At 38.9% G+C, this 21,567-nt stretch overlaps 1 protein-coding gene across 2 annotated transcripts in view; it reads right to left on the bottom strand.

The window, feature by feature from the left end:
- Positions 1–21,567, bottom strand: part of plod2 (procollagen-lysine, 2-oxoglutarate 5-dioxygenase 2) — a 77,241-nt gene that overhangs the window by 44,180 nt on the left and 11,494 nt on the right. For both annotated transcript variants that reach the window (XM_079806965.1, XM_079806964.1), the window contains exons 2-4: positions 4,033–4,124; positions 3,737–3,873; positions 914–1,077 (exon numbers count right to left, since the gene is read on the bottom strand). In XM_079806965.1, coding sequence (XP_079663091.1) covers positions 914–1,077; positions 3,737–3,873; positions 4,033–4,124 — 393 coding nt within the window. The remainder of the gene's footprint in view (positions 1–913; positions 1,078–3,736; positions 3,874–4,032; positions 4,125–21,567) is intronic.

Here is a 21,567-nt window from a genome sequence, read left to right as displayed (position 1 = left end):
GAGGGTAAGTAAATCATGGGGTCATTTTTTTTGGGTTGACTATCCCTTTAAACCAGATTCAGGTAGCCAGTTATATACATGTCAACCGTTTAACCTACTTGCTCAGCAAAATTGTCTTCTGATGCTGAAACATAACCTATTTCACACTGGCCTTTATAGTGCCCCTTGTGGTAACAGTGTGTTTGAAACACGTTGGAACGCAATGATGCATGAAAGCTAAAAATGTTTGTTCATTTACTTGAATGGTTTGTTTTAGTCCTTACATTTGCAAAATGCAAAATATGTTTACAAAATGATGATTATTGAAAGCGAAATATGAAAATATATGATACAAGAAAATCGGTCCAGCTTGGACATTAAAATGTAAGATGTGCACACCATGAATAAGTTACCAAATTGGCAGTAAAGGTGTTTACATGGGGTAACAGCCAAAATCTGTGCCATTTGCATTTTGACCAGTTACTATATGCAAAAGTCTGTTTATATTTTGGCATCAAAACAGGTGAAAATCTCAAGCACATTTATGAATTTCAAAATATCATGTAAATGCAGCAGATGTTTCACTCTGATCCCAAGACTTATGTCTGAAACACTTTATTCAAGTTAACAGAAATATCTAGCTTTCGTGTGTGGTGTTTATGATATTTCCCTTGAAAAAGAATATTGATAAAGGCATTTAAATTACTTTTGCATGACCTTTGTTGGGTTATTTAGCATAATCAGTGTACAATAGCAGATTTAAATGCACTCATACTGATTTGATACAATATAAGAGCTGTAGTTATCCACTTGAACCGAACTGAAGGAGTTGAAATCTCAATAACATAATGGCTTTGGGCTTTTCTGCTAAACTATGAAGCAACTTTCCTTTTTTCACATTCTATAGGTATTTGCTATTCCCATTTTTACACACCTCCAGAGTTAAGAAAGCGTTTCCCACTGCGGACAGAAGGATACTTCTCTGCCAGTCGAGAATCTGGCCAGATGATTCCCTCAGCAGCGAACACCAGCTTATGATTGGTCTGCTGGAACTTTCTGAGAATCTCCTCAGGTCCACCAGCAAAGATGAGATCATAACTGAAGAGGGAAAAGGAGAAGTAAATTGTTATCCTGTTCACCACGCTTCCCAACGGATCAGCGCTTTTCACATTTAAGACATTATCAAGCAGTTGCACGAATGATGTTTGCTAATCCACGTCCAGTTTATTTAATCAGCTGTGTCTATTTTCACTGAACTGCTAGAAGGGAGTGGAGGGCATTTCTTAGGCATTTTGGTCTTCTATTTCAGACACTATTAATATGCCTGGTTACGTTAGTAGCTATAAATGTCATCAGAGGAAGTAAACTGTGAGGGAGGCACCATGGTTTCCTCTCGTCTGGGAAACACCTGTGCACACAAGTCATTTTCCTTTTTCTATCATGATTTAAAAATTAATCTCTGGAATATGTGACACAGCTTTAATATGGCAAAATGGTCTCAACTACACCTCTAAAGGAACTATTACTGTTAAAGATATTTCAGAGAAACCCTGAACTCTGATTTGCTAGCTACTTTCCTAAATTTGTAGCTAATACATAAGGCTAGCTATTCACTGACGTACAGCCTTGAATGTTGTTATTCTAAACTTCTCTGAACTCTGAGCTGTTTAGGAGACCTGGAAATATGTGTAATTCCAGATATGGGTGTGTATTAATAGCTGCTTCTGAGTTCAGAGAGTTCGGCAATAAGGACTTGATTCGATTTGAGGTGATTTATATAAATTACCCCTTGATAAAACATCACTGCACGTGGCAGGTTAGCGTGAAGTTAACTTCAAATACTAATCTTTTTCTACTTTGTGATCATAATAATCAGTCAAAATTCTGTGGAGCACACCCAGACCTGCACAGCAAAAAAACCCTCTCACCACACTTTCATTATAAATTGGTATGCTGTAATTTCCCTTCAATGATGGCGTTAAATAACAGGCAATTTATTATGGTTGATTTGCATAAATTGAGCAAAAAGCCACCATTTCTGCAAAAGCCTTGGCAGGTCTACAAAATTGTTGAACAAATGCCTGACCGGTTTGCCTTCACACAGAGTCTTGCTGTTTCCCATTGAATTGGCAATGGTTCTGTAAGATTTCTCTTATTGAGGTGGGTGGAATAGGATATGCATGTACACTTATGACACATTTGTTAAAGTTGATGGAAAGCTATTCTGTACATTTAGCCAGTTATTTTGTCTTTATCTAGACTAGATATTTTGCTGGGCATCATTTCCTTTAAATTACAGGTAATTACTAAGTAAATGCGTATAATAAGTACTGAGGCAAAGTAAGTATTAAGCATTTTATGGCAAATTAGAGTCTATTCACAGCTAGTCCCAACATAGAGAAATGAATATTGGATCCTTTTCTGTCTCTGGTATGTGGACCAGTATTTTTTACTGTGTAGTAAATATGATACCATGTATTGGCTTTTCACACATGACTAACAAAGGATATTAATCCTTAATACTTAATCCTGGGCTGTCTTGTTCCATGTTTCAGATTGTTCATATTTTACCCAGTATTAGTAGTTCCCATGCAGTGCTTCATAAAGCAGTGCTAACCCACTTTCAAAATTTCAAGTGAAAGTTTTTTTTTTTTTTTTACCAGAGCTTAAACTTTTCTTTAACCAGTTATTTTAAAAACAAGTTAACCCAGGATTTAATGTGGTGAGAAAAGTCTTTTAACAATACACCAACTGTACATCTTTGCTAAGCAACTTTTCAAGTTGTTCATGTTCCAGTTTGCGATGTAACATCGGTTACACTTTATTTCAATAGTCCACTTCAGATATTCTACTAACTATAAGTAACTTTGCAACTACTTATCAACTGACCCTCATTACTTCGCAACAACATGTCAACTAACTAACATGTCATTAGAGTATTAGTAGCCTGTTAGGTTAAGGTTAGTGTAGTATCGCGTAGCCAGACCTTCAGACTAACGGCAGAAGGTCTGGGCTGTATTGCAGCTTTCATTGGTCAAGGACCACCCAAGAGGACGTTTGACTGACATGTAACGCAACCAATCACAGTTTGTTTTGTTTCCGCATCATGTTTAGGGGCGTGAAAATGTAAAGTCGATGTTCCTGCAATAACAGTCTGGCGTGCATCTATAAATTATTCATTCAAGAATGATGTGCAAGTTTACTGCAACAATGGAGCCGCAAAATTCACATACTTTTGAAAATCCAGCATTTAGTTGATTCCGGTAAGCACTCATTGTCACAGTTGTAAACACGATGGCTCTCTTCTTCCATGAGGGAGTTTGGCGCCACGGCAGTTGTTTCTAAGCGGACCATTAAAGAATGCAACACACGTCTCACGGACGTCCTGTAGAATTCTTCCAATCAGATGATGATTTCAATATTCCTGAAGTGTTTCCAGACAAGTGTCTCAGCCTCTGTGATGTCTGAGGCTGAGACTAAGGTTAGGGTTAGTCGAGTAAGTTGACATGTACTTTGTTGAACAAAGTTACCTATATTGAGTCTGTTGGGGGACCATCAGTCTATTAATACTCTAATGACTGGTAAGTTGACCTTAGTTGCTAAGTTACTTATAGTTATTAGAATGTCTAAATTGGACTATCAAAATAAATTGTAGCCTGATAGTCAGACCAAAGTAACCAGATTCATGGCCAGATAAATATCAACCAACCATAATTTCTATCCAACAGGCAACCCTTTAATTGACAAGCACACCAACCTGTCCACAAACAAGACCACCAAGTCCTCTTGGTCAGCCAGAGACTCCATGGCTTCCTTCAGCAGTCGAACTTTTTGGCCTCCACCAATGGACCGACCCACATCGCCTCCCTTCCACTCCTCTCCCATTCCCAGCACCTGCATTCAGCATGTGTCAGTTCAAACAGCAAGCTCAGTCAACCTACTAAAATCACACCGCCATCCACCCGCATTCTATTAATGAGTTTAGAAATTAAGCGCCCACCATGTGAGAAGCAGTGGTCTTGCACAATAGGGTGTGAGAGAAATAAACCTTACCTTCACATTGAAGTTGAAGTAGTTTGCTGACTGCATGAAGCGGTGGAAGCCTTCTGTCTCCTCCGTTGCAACAGTAAGTACAAGCAGTTTTTCTGGTGACAGGTGAAAAAATAAATAAATGTAAACGTCTAGCGTAGAATCACTACAATTCCTGGGGTGTATTCCTCGAAAACCTAAAAATATTTAGGATTCTTGAAGTTTTCCAAAACCCTGCCATTCACTAAAAATACTCTTTACCAAAATATATGTATATGTTGCTTTTTGCCTACAGTATGAAGTAGAGGGTATCTTATTACTCCAAACCAAACTACAACCAAACCTCAAACCTATGTCAACATTCGCAAGACTGATTCTCAAAGTTCATCCCCTCCTCTTGAGAGGATAAATGCAGAGTAAAGTTAAAATCACCATGATTTGAAATGGTTTTGGCAGGGCATGTTCCATAATGAGTATTAGTGTTACATATGATGGTGGTAACAGTGGTGCTGATGGTTAGTTAGCAGAAGAGGTTCTTAAGTTTCTCAAGCACCCGCTACATTTCCGCTGGACGTGCCTCTGAGCAGGTACTGACCCTCTAGTAGAGCAGTGTGGGAAAATAAATTCCAGACTGGGGTGTGAAGGACTGGGTAACTTCAATCGTCCGTCATCTCTTGGTTTGAAAAACAGCCCCAGAGAAATCTTAAGCAAACTTAAGAGTAAGGAACAGGATGTGTGTACGTCAGCTGTAACTGTAACACAGTGTAGGTTTTACGACTGTACTGATTTGCAAACAAATGACAAGCATAGAATAAAACCTTGATTGTTCTTGCAAATGATTGTGTGCCCTTTGGAAAACTGCTTCAGTGCTTTGATTTATATTTAAAAGTAATTTTCACAGTCATGTCACATTGTATTTGCGGTTAAGGTGATTGGCTTTAAAAAACAGAAATAAGTGCCCATGATGAGCAAAGGTAGCACAATGCTTGTCTTTGCAGAATTAACTGGATTAGAAAAAACTATTTGAGTTACCATACTAGGGGTCAGATTTACTAACAGCTTGCGCCAGCGCAAACCCTGTTTTGGTGTTAAAAAACTACTGTCAGGATTTAGACACGCAGTGAAAAATTTGCGTTGAAAAGGCGTGGACACTGTAATTTTTTCAGCTGAACTTATTACACATGTATATGTAGGAGTTTCCCTTTCAGATGCAACATTTATGGGATGAGAGTATTTATAAGGGATCATGCAAGGTGATTTAAAGGGGCTATATGCAACTTTTTCCCCAAAATAAACGTAACAATTGCCTTTTTATTTGACCATTTATGACTCAAACATCTCCTGATGAGCATACTGACACCTTGTCCGCTCACAGTGGGTGCACCTATAAGCCTGTATCCTATTTTTCCTATTTTCTGGCGGGTCGTCTTTTCCCGCGCTGTCTGCGGATGTGACGTCACCACCGCTGCGAGAGCGAGCAGAAAATGAGAGCAGTTCTGTTTTTTGGCCACAGGTGTCAGTCGCGAGTTTAAATTTCAGAAAAACGCATATAGCCCCTTTAATAAAGTTTGAGCTTGTCAATTTACTGGTATTTGTGCCATTATTTAATGCCCATATAACAGAATCTTAAACCAGACGGTAATTTGACCTGATCTTAGTAGATTGCATTGGTCATTATGGAAATGATCCGGTTTCGTCTATGTTTATTAATTTGCACGTCGTCAGTAGATCACAGACTGAACTTTCCACTCCAATCAACACTTTTATGGGATTGCACTCTCTCGCTAATTTGCCCTGTTTAGTAAATCTGGCCCTTGGCCTTCAAAAGTCACTGTCACTTTTTGACCACTAAAAAAACTGCACTTAAAATACTTTCTCTACAGTAGGAACAACGTTGGTGGGTTTCTAAATATCTCTGGTGAAAATCGAGTTGAATGGAAAGTCACAACTGGTCAGTGCCTTTGCCTTTGGAATGGAACACATTAATAAAATAAAATAAGGAGTTATGGCACGAGCAACAGGATTTCTCACCTCATGAAGTGGCTCAACTGAACCATTTCAGAATAATGCTAGTACTCCATATGTGCTGAGCCAAGTGTGGAAATGTAATATTAACAAACAAGTAGTACCTAAAAAGATAATAAGACTTTAATTAACTATAATTCCATTTTTTAACATTTAGGGCCAGACGTACTAACAGCTTGCATCAGTGCAAACCCTCTTTTGGCGTTAAAAAACTCCTGTCAGGATTTACTAAAGATAGGCAGTGAAAAATTTGTACTGAAAAAGGCGTGGACAGGGTTATTTTGCGGCTGACCTTATTGCTGATGCTTTTGTAGGAGTTTCCCTTTCAGACCCAAAACTTATGGGAGGAAAGTATTTAAATTAATCATGCGAGGTGATTTACTAAGGTTTAAGCTCGTCAATTTACTGGTGTTTGCGCCATTAATTACTGCCCACAAATGCACGTCCTAAACCAGACGCTAATTGTGTTGATAATTGCGGTAGATTGCGTTGGTCATTATGGAAATGATCCGGCTGCGTGTGTGTTCATTAATTTGCGTGTCATCAGTAGATCATGCGCAGAACTTTCCACACTCATCTGCGCTTTTTTGGTATTACGCCCTTAAGGCCTGTACACACCAGGACGAATATCGCGCGCGCTTATCGCCAGCGTTTTTCGGCGCGTCTTGAGTGTTCACACCCAAGTGCTGCGGCACTTTACGCTTCTGACACTCGCTCATCACACAGAAGAAGAAGAGAGACAGTATTTACGTGCTTGCCAAAACCACATATATATTATGTCTATGGCCAAAACCATTCACACACTTTTTGCTAACTGGCAGGCAGCATTAGCAGCTTATCTTCTTCTTTGTCTACTTACTACTTCTTTGTTGTATCAATGTGTGCTCGGTAGGCTTGCTACGATAGTCGGTGTTGCCGGTGTTACCGGTGTCCAGACTCAACACCGGTTACATCACTTGCCCACCGTGGCACCGCCCACCGTCTTTTTGATTTTTTTTATAGTAATAAAATAATTTAGTTCAGTTAGAGAACAGACAATACAAATAAAAACTGAACGTATCTGCTTAATAAAGCAGGATCCGACCGTGCAGTCTCGGCAGCGGCAGGAGTCATTCATCAGATTTAAGAGTGAGGAGCTGACTGAGATGATCGCGGAAGATTTGGTTTCAAAGCGAAACGTAAAAGCGCCTTTTTAAGGGAGTTGGTCATTTGTTTTGTTGTTGTGTTTTTCATTAAAAATAATAGGCTAATGAACCCTCAATTCAAGCAACCCGCAGCCGAATTGGCGCTAAATCAAAACTGAAAGTAAAATGTGGACGGCCGCACAGAGCGCGCATTGTTTCCTTTCGCCTGGCTCCGCAGTGCGAGCCTCCGCGCTACGCTGACTGCGCGCATTTATTTTTGCCGCGTGCACCCTCGCGCTCGTGCGGGCGCGTCAAGTATAAACGAGGCTTTACGGACGAACTGTTATTCATTCATGGCGTGCATCTCAATCATAGACTGATCAATGCTTGATCAGTGCCCTGACTACTGAACTAGGGAACTGATTGAGACGCACCCATGGCCTCACAGAGCGCGCATTTACAGACGAGCTGTCATTCACGGTGTGTGAATACGCAACACTGGCGCGTTTTCAGTTCAGAGCGGTCGTATGCATGTTACTTTCGGTTAGACAGAATTAGTGATTTAAAAGCCTCCGCCGGTGATACCGGTATTACCGGTGTTGTCACACATCAATTAACCGGTGGGAAAATTTCCTCACCGTCACATCCCTAGTGCTCGGCAAGACCGTTTTGTGCTTGAGCGCCACCAAGTCGTGTTTTACTGTCACTTCAGCAGCTCCAGGCATGTGAACAAAAGCACTGATCTCATTGGTCAGCCAGTTTTTAACGCGCCGCGTCAAAATAAAAAAACGAACCCGAGGCGTTTTTTTTTTAAATGACGCTTTTACGCCTGGCGTTTTGCGCGTCGGTGTGCACACTCACATTGGCGCCCTTTGTTTAGTCACGAGGCGTTAAACGTCTGCGATAAACGCACGCGAAAATCGTCCCGGTGTGAACAGGCCTTTACGCTAATTTGCCCTGTTTAGTAAATCTGGCCCTTGAAGTCTACATGAAATCTTGTAATAATAAGTAAATAACTTGTAAATTAAGTAAAGTTCCTAAACATTATTTCAGGAGGAGTGAACCCATCTAATCTTTCAATTAACTGCTGGAGCTCACCTTGCTCCAGCATCATCTGTTTTAGCATCCCTCCACCTCCAACCCAATTTAGCCATCTAGCTACCAGACTCATCTTCCAAGCATTAGTAGTCGCACTGGTGGGTATATCGAAGCTCGGGTTGAAGCTGCTTCCTCGAGCCCCTCCACTGTGGACAGCAAGCCAAATACGCTTACCCTTAATAGCTTAAAGATTATATGGGCAAACAAGCTTTTGAAATATGTTTGTTTGTAATAGGATCAGTCACATGGCTTTACGGCTCAAAAAAAAAAAAAAGTCTCCAAAATTGAGAAAAGAGGCCAGCCTCTAGGTCACATACTTCCAGCGGGTTGTGTACCATCCGAGTAACTGCCATTGAAATGAATAGAAATTACAACAGATAGCACTTTCCAGGTCTATTGATTACAGTGTGGGATTTTACCATATTAAAGCCAAGGAGAGAAAATTCCACTGAATTCCCTCCGCAGTCAGAACTCAACGGTGAGAAAAAGTGTACAGCTTCCATGGAAGCATAAATAAAGTATAAGTCAATGTATAAGAAAAGAGCCAAAATATTCTGATGAACAAAATACAATCAATGGGGACTTCTCAAGAAAAGGCTAAAAGCCCTGGAGACAAAAAGCCCTTTTTTGTTTGAACTGAACCATGATCCTTCTGATTCATTTCTAAGTTCCAGACAGACAGGCCGTTTCATCGCACATACATTAGCTATATGATGTTCTATAACATGCAGTAATGTTTAATCTGGATGCTTAGACGGTAATGTAATACCGAACGGAAGGCCACTAGAGTCATGCTAGTCACGCCATGTGCACACGGCATCCTATAAACGTCTATTGAGCCTCATTGTCTGAGAAAGCTTGAGTTTAAAGTAACAGCTGGGGAAATCTACACAGTGAAACTGTCAGGACTGCTACTCTTCATGAAATATGATATCTGCCAGGCTTCCTCTAGTTTTTGTTCAGTGGTTACGTCAGCCTTAAACATGGGTCATGTTAAAGAAAATCTGAAGGGTCTTTAATCATTGTACACTCCCATACACTTAATCTCAGTTATTTCTCCAAGACAGCAACCATATTAATAGCAAATGGTTTTAGGGGTCTTCAGCATTTCCTCAGTTTCAGAAAAAGATATGCTCAGATGTGCCAAGATGCCAAGTCTTCTATCTAAATATGAACTCAGACATTTCTTATCAAATTCTTCCAAGATCAAATAACCTTATAGCTAAGATGACCACATTAATTGTATAGCTCCATACATATTTTGGTAACACTTAGAATACTGTTCCTGCCAGTAATGGATAACTATACAGGAACAAGTGAGTAATGCAGTATGAACACTCTAGTAACAACTATTAACTAACAATAAACTCTGATTAATGAATTAGTAATAGTGCTTAGTCGAATGTGGTAGTTCACTACTAGCTAATCAGTCACTACCCTTTTTTTCATACCTCCCAGTGGACTACTAAGAACTACTATATACAGGTTCATAATTAACATGAATAATGCATAATGTATATTTAATTCTGAAATGAAGATCATGGTAACCCACTAGTAATGACTCAAGTGTTACTAAATTGTGGGCGTTGGAAGCAAAAAAAATAAATGTGGGTCCTCTCCCAGAAAATTTTTACTGGAGTTGATGCCATTTACATTAAGTACATATATATTGCCTTGTTTACTAAACGTCTGGTTGGGCCAGACAAAGTTACGGAAAACACAAAACTATATACAGTGACAATAGTGTAGGGATAAGATGCATGGCATCAAGTTTTGATGCAAATCGACCCAAGGTTCGACTCCGCCTTTTGCCGAACTCGCTCTACTCCCTTTTCCTATCACATATCAGATCGGAAAGGCGTTTATTTTCAATAAACAATGAAGAAAATGTTAGAAAAGTGGAAATAAAGCGTCTAACGTGTTTAATAATAACTGTTTATTATCGGGGTAGGTAAACAGTCATGTGCTGAATAAGAGGCGATAAAAGTGAGTGTGTCCAATATCATTGGTCTTAAAAAGTTGGTGGGTCTTGTCCCACCCATATACAACGGTTCCGACGCCCATGTACTAAATTCTACAGAAGGAATTACTAATTATTTGGATCAGTATTCTAAAGTGAAAAACATAACTCTCTAGTAATGACTGATGTCATTGTAAACTTTTGACGTTTTTGTAAGGTTTTGGATAGTAATGACTCAAGTGTTACGTATACTTCTATAGGAATTACTAGTTATTTGGATCAGTATTCTAAAGTGAAGATCATGATAACCCACTAGCAATTACTTAAGTGTTACTATCCAAAACCTTACAAAAACCTCAAAAGCTTACAATGATTTCAGTAATTACTACAGTGTTATGTTTTTCACTTTAGAATACTGATCCAAATAATTAGTAATTCCTTTAGAAGGATGTAGTAACACTTGAGTCATTACTAGTGGTTTACCATTACCTTCACTTTAGAATAAATCATATATTATGCATTATTCATGTTAATTATAGTTCATAGTAGTCCTCTGGGAGTTATGAAAAAATAGTAGTTATTGATTAGCTAATAGTGAACTACCACATTTACCTTAGCACTATTACTTACTAATTCGTTAAGCAGAGTTTCTTGTTAGTTAATAGTAGTTACTAGAGTGTTAATAATGCATTACTCATTTGTTCCTGTGTAGCTATTCATTAATGATGGAACAGTATTCTAAAGTGTTACCCATAAAGTGTCTCGTTGTCTCTATTTTGATTTCTCTTATGGGATTTTAGGATAATTATCTTAGTTATATTTCAGTGAAGTTCTCCATGAACTCTTTAGAGCTTTGAAAGAGCTACCATTGAAAAACACAATTTTCCTGTGGGATATGTTAATCACGGATAAATCAATAATTGCTTGTTTAACCAAGATATACTGAGCTATGTATCTTGTTTGGAATCGACATCTAAATGTCATTATAGTCAATGTTTTTAATTCATGTATACTTCATGCTTTGCCAATCTAGAATTTATTACACCACTGGGACTGTGCCGGCATGGATCTTTCAATATTTTCTCCTTGTACTTAAATAAAGTTTCACAATAATTAATTTCTGTGAATCAACAGAATCAATCACAACACAATATCTGTCTGACTATTCCATTTTGGCTATACCTATCTGTGTCTTGAAACATTTGCATAATGGATGGGGGTGGGTGATCAGGGTGGATTGTTACATTCTGTCTCTGTGGTCTTCCCCTAAGGCCAACAAATAAACATCAATTGCTTTGACCCACAAGTGACCTAACCTCCCCCTGATCCCTTTAAGACAACAGCAAAAAACAAGCGACCACAGTACGCGAATGCTATAGCCACTGTCTTCCTGAGAGAATGAGGGCTGGATCAGAAGTCCAGCTCACCAAACTTAGAGACAATCAGCTGCACTGGCTATAAATACAAGAAGTATGTGATGACGCACGACTCCTGCTGTGATGGTCGAATGGCACCGTTTGCAATGATGTGAAGATAAGCAGGTGACTTAAACTTTCCACTCAGCTAAAATAAAAGATTTCACAGGAAGATTGGTCTTTTGTCTTGTACCACTGCTGTTGTTAAGGTGTTTTGGGTAGTTGTTTTTACATTGATGTGGTTGCAAAGGTGTTCTGGGTGGTTGATTGGGTACTGCTATGTAATGGGCAAATTCAGTCATGGAGAGGTTAGCTCCAACCATGAGAAAACTCACCTGCTTGTTGTTTTCAATTAATTCTAAAGATGATGATTAGCTTGTTCAGGTGTGTTTGATTAGGGTTGGAACCCTGCAGGATAGTGGCCCTCTAGGACCAAAGTTACCCATTCCTGTGCTAGGTGGTTTCTAGGGTCTTCTAGGTGGCAATTTATTGTTCTAGGCCAGGGGTCTTCAACTAAAATTGCTTGAGGTCCAGTAAATGAACCCTCCTCACCGGCCGAGGTCCGGACAATTATATACCTAAAAACAATCATTTATGTTTATTGCCAGACTAAAGAAATGAGAGTAGATAGCATTTGTTCTTAATTGAACAAAATATAATATGTTCTCATATGGAAAAAACATGTCTGTTAATATTGTTAAAGCAAACATAGGTAATCCTTCACAAAATTGATCTCATTTTGTTGTTGTTCTGTTATGTCCTTTAAGTTGCTTTGGTACAAAATATCTCAATTCAACCAGTAACCATGTCTGACAAAAATATGATGAACTAAAAATGCCTTCATCTCTAAATCTGCACTGAAAATACATTAATTTCAACATTACTAGCAACTAAAGTGCTTTTTTTCCCTGCTGAACTGAGATAAATAATAACAATCAATGAACGCAAACCCCCTGGTTAAAAAATAAAAATTCAAAAATGTCATACATTTTATGTTCATTCACATGTAGTCTCTACTTAACTAAATGTATCTAATATTGAACACTGACCTCTTCTGTGCTTCAAATTGCACTGGTAAAATATCATTAGCAATATCATTCAGAAACACAAACAGGCAAAAATAAAGTGCCACCAGTGTTGGAAAAAAAATGCGTAAGAAACATTTTATTTAATGTTTCCACTTTTGACAACCGCAACAGAATCAGAGCAAATGAGACACACAGGCCTCATACAGGATGCAGGAAGAATAAATGCCATTCCACCCAATCATCTCGGAAAACTCGGTTTTCAGCGTCAACTTTCCTAATTTTTGAAAATGCCATTGTTTTTGCGCACCGCTTTCTGCTCTTACTCTCTTCTTCACTGCATGCGTGACCGCGCGTCTGAACGTAGCAACAGTGAGCGTAGTAACGTTAACTGTCGTTGCAACCCGTGGCGACATAGAACCCAAACAGTTCAACTATTTATTTCATTACGTCAAAAGGCTTTGCGGTCCGGATGGACGCAATCTCGCGGTCCGTATTCAGACCGGAGTCCGCTAGTTGGCGACCCCAGTTCTAGGCCAAGGGTCGGCAATTAAGTTTGGCATCGGGCCAAAAAAAAAATCGCCATTAGATGGCCGTCCAGAACATAGTCAAGGGATAATTTAAGAAATTAATTGATGAAAAATGCAACTAGAATAGCCTGTGACATACTGTTACAGTGTCTTTTGTAACTGGTAATGGGTTAGGGTTAGAGCTGTTACTCTGTTAAAAAATGTGATAAATGAATAAAGCAGTAGTGACAGATGATCTTCACTCACCAACTTGCAACACAGACCACCTTGCTAAAACACACATACGTGGGAGATGCGGAATGGATAAAAATAACTCCAAAAATAAAAGAGGACTTGAATAAGCCCATTAATGGCATGTTTGAGTCATGCTCTTAACGAACTATGTTTCATTTCATCTTTCCATATTGTGAATAATAAATGTGTATTTGAATTAGCTTGTTACACAATGGAGCCTAACTTATTGTAATAATTATTTGACGTAGCCAACTTTTACCATTTTTTAATTATTCCTTGGTATCCTCACGTACTAAACTGCATTTTAAAAAATTGTTTGCATACTGGAGGTATGGTATTACATCGCGTGCAGAGTGATGTTAAGATTTAAGCTAGCCGGTGAGAGAAAATGGCACTATCAAAGAATCGACAGCGAAAAATAGGACATACAAAGAAGAATGGAAAGACAACTGTGCGCTTGTCCTACCTGGTTTTGTGAATGCAAAGCTGGTGTGTCTTATCTGCAACAAAGTTGTCGCTGTTTGTAAATAATATAATATCAGACGGCACCACGAGACGAAGCATGGCACCTTCAAAGTGGCAAAATTGAAGCACTGAGAGCAAGCTATGCACTTTCATCTAACTTTAACTCTATTCATGTAGCCTAGTCCTGTTTACTTTGTCATTTCAGGAGTATGAGCATATGCACCCCCAGCTATTCTGCATCCATGATCAAGAGTTCTTTTTGTTTTGTTTTTTTTGCTGGTTGTCAATATGTTTGATAAAAATTAAGCTGAATTTGAGTTGTTTGCTTATAACAATCACGTGTTGGTGCTGAGGCCTTGTGTTATAAGCAAACATTTCAATGGTTCACTGTTCGTTTTTTCATACCACACATTTCATGATGGCTATTTTAGAGGCGCGTCTAGCGATCCATTCCACAGACTCTTTTGAATGTCTTTCAGAACTTTCAGAACTAAATAAATTAAAAGCTCTCAATTCATCCCAAAATAAAACATTGCTGCAAAAGCGTTCTCATACTTTTTTTGAAGGCAAAATCACTAAAGACAAATTGATTGTGAATAACTGTTGTTGTTGTAATCTCTCCGGTTCGCACCGCCCGCTCCAAGCGGTGCTCGAAACCAGTCTTACCACACAGGAGTCGGACGCTCTAACAAGGAGGCTAAAGGCTGCAACCTCTAGCTTCAGTCACTAGAGCGTCTCTTGACATCAGGGGATTTACCTGCACAGCTCACAGCTTACCTGCACAGCTCACTTTCAGAACTAAATAAATTAAAAGCTCTCAATTCATCCCAAAATAAAACATTGCTGCAAAAGCGTTCTCATACTTTTTTTGAAGGCAAAATCACTAAAGACAAATTGATTGTGAATAACTGTTGTTGTTGTAATCTCTCCGGTTCGCACCGCCCGCTCCAAGCGGTGCTCGAAACCAGTCTTACCACACAGGAGTCGGACGCTCTAACAAGGAGGCTAAAGGCTGCAACCTCTAGCTTCAGTCACTAGAGCGTCTCTTGACATCAGGGGATTTACCTGCACAGCTCACATTAGCTGGCCTCCTTTACACTATCATGACAGATCTATTTCAGAACCAGCCGCTATCAAAATAATCTAATGCCGACCACTGTTTCTAGGTTTCTAGGTTCTGGGTAGTTGATAGGGTGTTTCTCAGTTGTTGATAGGTTGTTCTGGATGGTTGCTTATTGGCCTGGCAAAAATTAAAGTTTGATAAATTCAAAAAGAAATAGCATCATTAACAGAATGATTTGAGGTATTGATTGTGACCATTTTGGAAGAGTTATGCACCTACATTTAATACTTAAGGTCTTGTCACATTAACCATTGTTCAGCAAATTTGTCATGGTCAAAATCCAGTAATTTCAACAAAGAATTAAATATGAGATGAAAATTTGAGGGTGAGAGATTTCCCAACACAGATGTCACCTCAGGTTCAATTTGGTCACATTAATTTGTTGCATTGACCAACAGAAAGCTGTTTTGAAAACAAAAAACAATTGATTTCTGTGTGAATTGTGCATCCTTCATCCCTTTACTAATGACAATAACCAGCAAGCAATTTTGTGTTTAAAAGACGTCTAAAAGCCGTCCAAACACAGCCCTGACGTCTAGGCTAAAACAAGGCAACATTTGGGCTGTCAGGGAAAATTGAATGGACATCTAACCATAGCCCAAGAATAAACTTGTCATCTAGAACATGAACATGTCAATGAAATGAAACCAAACACCTTGTAATCACTGTTGACTTTTCTTACATGATGGAATATCATATACCTCACAAGTTATTTTGGCAAAAACAACATGTAACCACATTCAAGGTTATTTTGGCTAGAAGTGGGTTACTCATAGCCGGACTATATCAGGTCTATAGTTAACCGAGATGGTGAAATGACGGCTGTTGCTTGCTGGGTAGACAATGGACTTTTTTTAGAGCCAGGGGTTTTGAAAAATTCCAAGTATGAGCAATAGTAATAGGGATGCTTATTAAAATACTCCATTAAATGGGATTTCCAATTTAAGGGCCTGGTTTCACTGACAGGGCTTAGATTAAGCCAGGACTAGGCCTTAGTTCGATTCAGCCATTTAAGGAGCTTTAATAAACGTGCTTTAGAAAAAAAAACATTAATGGTGTGCATCTTGAGACAAAACACTGACACATTAAGATATGTCAGTGCAAGTTGCTTTCAGTTAAAAATGCATTTTAGTCTGGGACTAGGCTTAAACCTTGTCTGTGAAACAGGGGATAAGATGATAAGATGTGCTGTTGAAATAGTAAAATAGTGAATAATGATGTGCTATTAATCTTGACATGCCTGCCATATGGCGCTTCACAGGAACTGAGCAGAAGATGTGCTTAGTGGTTCTAATGTATCTTCTCAAAGACACCATATGTAATCACTTAAAGCAGCTGTGATTAAAATTGATGCACTATATCGAGATGTATTTTCCAAGATTCATGTATCCTACATCTAAAACAGAACAAATTACAAAACCAGAAGAATCGTATTATGGGAGTGTGCACCCTGTAGGGAAATAATGTGTGTTAATGGAGTCCACAGATAGTGCTTAATGTTGTGCAGCCAGACATTCAGCGTAGACAGAGAGGTCACTGTCCAACACTCCAAAGAATTTCATTTTCCGCTTCTTGATGTAGGAACACTGTTTTTAGAGCAAAAAAATTGCGGAAAAAGCGGCGTGGACCTTTAAACGATGGCTATTTTGAATGTAGTACATAGTCTGGGCTGACTTGAGGAGACAGTGTTTGACAGATCAGTGTGAACTGCTGAGGTCCAGAGGAATGCTGCTTCAGACAGGCTAGCTGTTTCTTTTCTCAGTGTGGTGCTTTAAATGTGTTCCTGCGCACAGAGTCCGCGGCTGTCTCTGTAAACTTTCACAATGCACTGGAAGGTCACAGTAATACACTCAGAATGTCTACCACATAGAACAATCAAGTCTCAGTGGGAGAGTCAGAGTCCAATATAAAGCAAAAGACTGTCCCTTAAAGTAACTATTTCTCAACTTAATGACTGGGAAACTAGAGAACGCACTTTGTTTTCTCTGTGGCCCTCTCAGCTTATCGTCCAAGTAATGCTTGAGGCTCTGGAGACGGAGTTTGTTTAAGAAAGCTCTCAGTCTACAATAACATGGCCTTTCACACTTTTTTTGGTCAGCTCTCTGGTGGCTTGCCATACATCAGGTGGGTAAATCATACTGGGGGAATGAACTAAGAATGAAGTTCATTTAAGGCCTTATTCGAAAAGCGAATAAATACAATCATGCAAATTATGTGGGGGAAAATGCAGTGCACTATTCAAAAGTACAACACGATTTTTGTCTATTAAAAGTTTGTATACCTAAATGAAAGTTAAATAAATAGCAGGTAGATGCTATGTATGTGGCAGATACTATTTGCACCTCAGTGCTGTAGTATATTAAACATTAAGCAATAATAATAGGGTGTAAAAGATTATATTTATTACAATTAATTATTATCCATTATTAAATGGATGCCACCTTATTGTGAAAATAAAGCCTCCGTACACCTACCCTTAACCGATAAATACTGTATTATTAAACACACGTTAGACACTTTATTTCATTAATTATATCTAGGAATATAATATATTAAATATATATATTAAATATTTTCTTAATTTTTATTGAAAAATAAATGCCGAAATGATATGTGATGGGAAAAGGGAGTAGAGTGAGTTCGGCAAAAGGCAGATTTGAACTCGGGGTCGATTTGCATCGAAACTTTCTGCCACGTGCCTTAACCCTACACTATGGGTAGGTACTGATGACAACCCCGTGTCTTCTGTAATTTTGTCGGGCCCAACCAGATTTCCCCAAGTCCAGTTGGTGGAGTTAGTCTAAATAGCCTCTGCCAACAAGGCATGCTATTTTCACTTAGTGTAATTAGACATTTTTATGAGAGTTTATGGAAACCTTATTAAAAAAAAACACACACACACACATTTTTGCATTGTGCAAGTTACTTTGTTGAATAAGCCTTTATATTGCCTGTATGATTTTTTTGTTGTTGTCTCATTTAAAATTAAAGTTAATGGCCTGATTTCACAGACATGGCTTATAATAAGGATTAGGGCTTAGATTAAACCAGGATTAGGCCTTAGTTCAATTAGGACATTTAAGTCTCATTTATAAATGTGTGTTAGGAAAAAACAACAACATTACTGGTGTGTATCTTGAGACAAAACAATGGCACTGACATACACTATATTGCCAAAATAATTGGGACACCCCCCCAAATCACTGAATTCAAGTGTTCCTTCACTTCCATGGCCACAGGTGTATATGGCATGCAGATTCCTTCTACAAACATTTGTGAAAGAATAGGTCGCTCTCAGGAGCTCAGTGAATTCAAGTGTGGTACCGTGAAAGGTTGACACCTGTGCAATAAGTCCATTCGTGAAATTCCCTCACTACTAAATATTCCATGGTCAACTGTTAGTGGTATTATAACATGGAAGCAATTGGGAACAACAGCCACATAAAATCACAGAGCGGGGTCAGCGCATGCTGAGGTGTATAGTGCACAGAAGTCGCCAACTTTCTGCAGAGTCAATAGCTCCAAACTTTGTGTGGCCTTCAGATTAGCTCAAGAACAGTGGATCTGCGAGCCAGGCCTTCTCGTCCAACATCAGTGCCTGACTTCATAAATGTGCTTCAAGAAGAATGGTCAAAATTCCTATAAACACACTCCTAAACATTTAAGTTAATGTGCATGTAAAGGCAGACGTCCCCAACCTTTTGGCAATATAGTGTATTTTAAGATATGAAAGTGCAAGTTACTTTCAGTTAAAACAGCTCAAACATGCATTTTAGTTTGGGACTAGGCTTAAGCCTTCTTTGTTAAACTGGTGGAATATTTCATAAATTAATACAAATACTTGAACTACAGACAAAGTCAAAAGTATTCTTCTCAAGAGGATGCAATAATGGTGGGCTCAAAATCTGAGGATTTGGAATTCTAAAACAACAGTTGTTGATTATTTCTCAACGAAGACAATGTAGGACTAGAAAATTACTGAGCTCACAATCTTGCATTTGTGTCCTTGAGGGAAATGCCTAATGCCAGATTGCTCCAGGGGGAATGTCCTTACAATTGTTGCACTATAAATGGGCTTTTGTAAAAGTAAATGTGATGTTATCATAAAACAAATGTTTATCAGCCTATCAGCTGCAATAATTCTGCAGTCTGATTGAGTTCAAAGCGAGACAAACATTAGAAAAAAGTCATTATTTTTATTTTTTTATTTGATCTCTTCTATAAAATGCATAGAGTTACCAATATCAACTAAATAATCTATTTCTAAACAGGAAGCCAGTTTTAATAAAAACACTGAGTAACGACAGCAAATAAGACAGGGGCTAACAGAGGGGATCTCACTTCAGGCAGCTCTAGGAAACATAGAAACACTACTGAGTCATATAACTGACCTCATTAAGCAGTCTGATCCCTCAACAGCCAGACTTTACACCAGCACCCATTCATTCACATCGTAAGTATGTCACTGTGTTTCTCCAACAGACCAGCTCTTCCGAATTGGTGTAGGGAGCACCCTGTTCTGCCCGCTTTACATGAGCATGTTAGTGCAAACCCAACCAAAATCACCAGAATCAACTTCCAAAACATATATACACGCAAACATCTAGAGGTCAGACTTACGGCTCATTACACTGTGAGAAAAAAAGGGCCAACGTCAGATCGGAAGAATTTTAATGTAACCACAGGTAGCTGTGACTCAACAACGAGATACTTGTCTATAAACACAGACGTGCTGATATTCCATAGCACGTTCTAAATCTCTGTGCCAGTAGCCAGGTGACTGCCAAATGTGTTATCACTTAGGGACCAGAAACCAAATTTAAAGGCTGGGCGCAAAACAAACTAGGGGGAAACGGGTGGTGGGGTGATTGTAGACAGACATTATTTCAGCTGTCCGCAACTTTAAAATAGAAAAACTTTCTCTCTTGGGTCCTGGAAATTTCCTTGATTGTTTAAACACACCCCCGTGTCTATAACCCGAGAATCTTGTAGTACACTGACAGAGGGAGTTGTGCTTCGAATGCACCCCTCCAAAGCAGCTGTAAAAGCCTCTAGAATGGAACATTGCATGACATCAGCAGCATCTGGTTTAACATGGGTTTGCCCACAATAGTTCAGTTGGGGCTTTAACTTACCAGTAACTCTTATTTACTTTTCCTATGGCTGGAAAAACAATCACAAATATGGAGAACAGAGAAAAAGGAGGAGAATATTTGGTCAACGTAACCAAATTTGCGCCTGCCGTGACCTATTGCTCGCAATTACTGTAGTCACTTCCTGAGCTGGGTTGAGCGTTGCCATGGAGTTGGAATGCTGTATTGGCTAGAGCAATTAAACAAGCCAAACAGAGGGACAGCTTCTGTTTGATTCTGGAAACCCTCGTAACTTTGAGATTGAAGACCGCACACAGTTATAGGACTTGAATAAGGATATTAAATACAAAGGCAAGCATCACTATTGCTATATTCTTAGAGTTTATCTGTATGCATGCTAAGCATTTGAGTCAAGAATAAAGTATACTTTGGGATTTATGATGTATGTCCTTTCAGTGCCACTCATAATTAAATCAATCAATTAATACACAATATAATACACTTTTGTTAACCCAACCAGACTAGTCACAATCAAAGCATCCAAACTGCCTTTGAAAAAAATTGTAATATATAAACCCAGATGTAGCTGCAGTCCAGCTCCTCATTTGAATTAAGTTGGGCTTTTCTTAACTTTTGGACTTTCCAAAAGCTTTCTACATTTTGCTTGGCTCTCATAGGAATTCATTGAAAATGCCAACAATGTTCCACTCGCTCCATGCCAGAGGTTAGGGGTTAGCTCAAACTTTGATGAGCAACTAATTTCGCACTACATGGTACGGACATGAATGCTACCTCAAAATTGAATGGCTTGTTAAGGAGATGTACACAGGGCCAGCCCTGACCAATTTGCTGCCCTGGGCAAAATTTGACCTGGTGCCTCTTGCATCTCAGCCAATTCTACGACTGATCATTGTGTTCATAGCAGCTGATAATGGAGAAACCTATACAAAAATAGCACCTAAGCCACTTTATAGCTTAAGCACATATAGCAAGAGCAATTACTTCTAGAATTCATGCACAAGACATGTAATCATTCAGTACGTTTACATGGACAACAATACTCCGATATTAATCTGATTAAGACCATACTCTGATTAAGAAACTACCATGTAAGCAGCGATTTCTAATTACCTTAATCCGGTTAAAGCCATACTCGAATTAAACAAAAATCGAATTAAGACATGTGGAGTATGCCTATTTTAGTCGCATTATCCAAGTGCATTGTAGACATGTACACACCTTAATCTAACTATTAACGTTGTGTATGAGTTTTCGCCGCATTTTGTGACAGGACACACACACACCAGGCACACACACCAGGCAAGTGCAGAGGGGAGGGCTTTGGGGGCTCGTATCAAAAGTATATAAAGTGCCCCTCTAAACATCAATAATATTGTGACAAATAAAACAGAATTTGGATTATAATTAATATAACCGCACGTACAAAACAGTAACAATGCGCTCAAA

Source organism: Gobio gobio (genome assembly GCF_949357685.1).
Source record: "Gobio gobio genome assembly, chromosome: 23".
NCBI classification, from domain to species: Eukaryota; Metazoa; Chordata; class Actinopteri; order Cypriniformes; family Gobionidae; genus Gobio; species Gobio gobio.
Note: the sequence above shows the minus strand (reverse complement) of the source record. Positions and strands in the feature narration are given on the sequence as shown.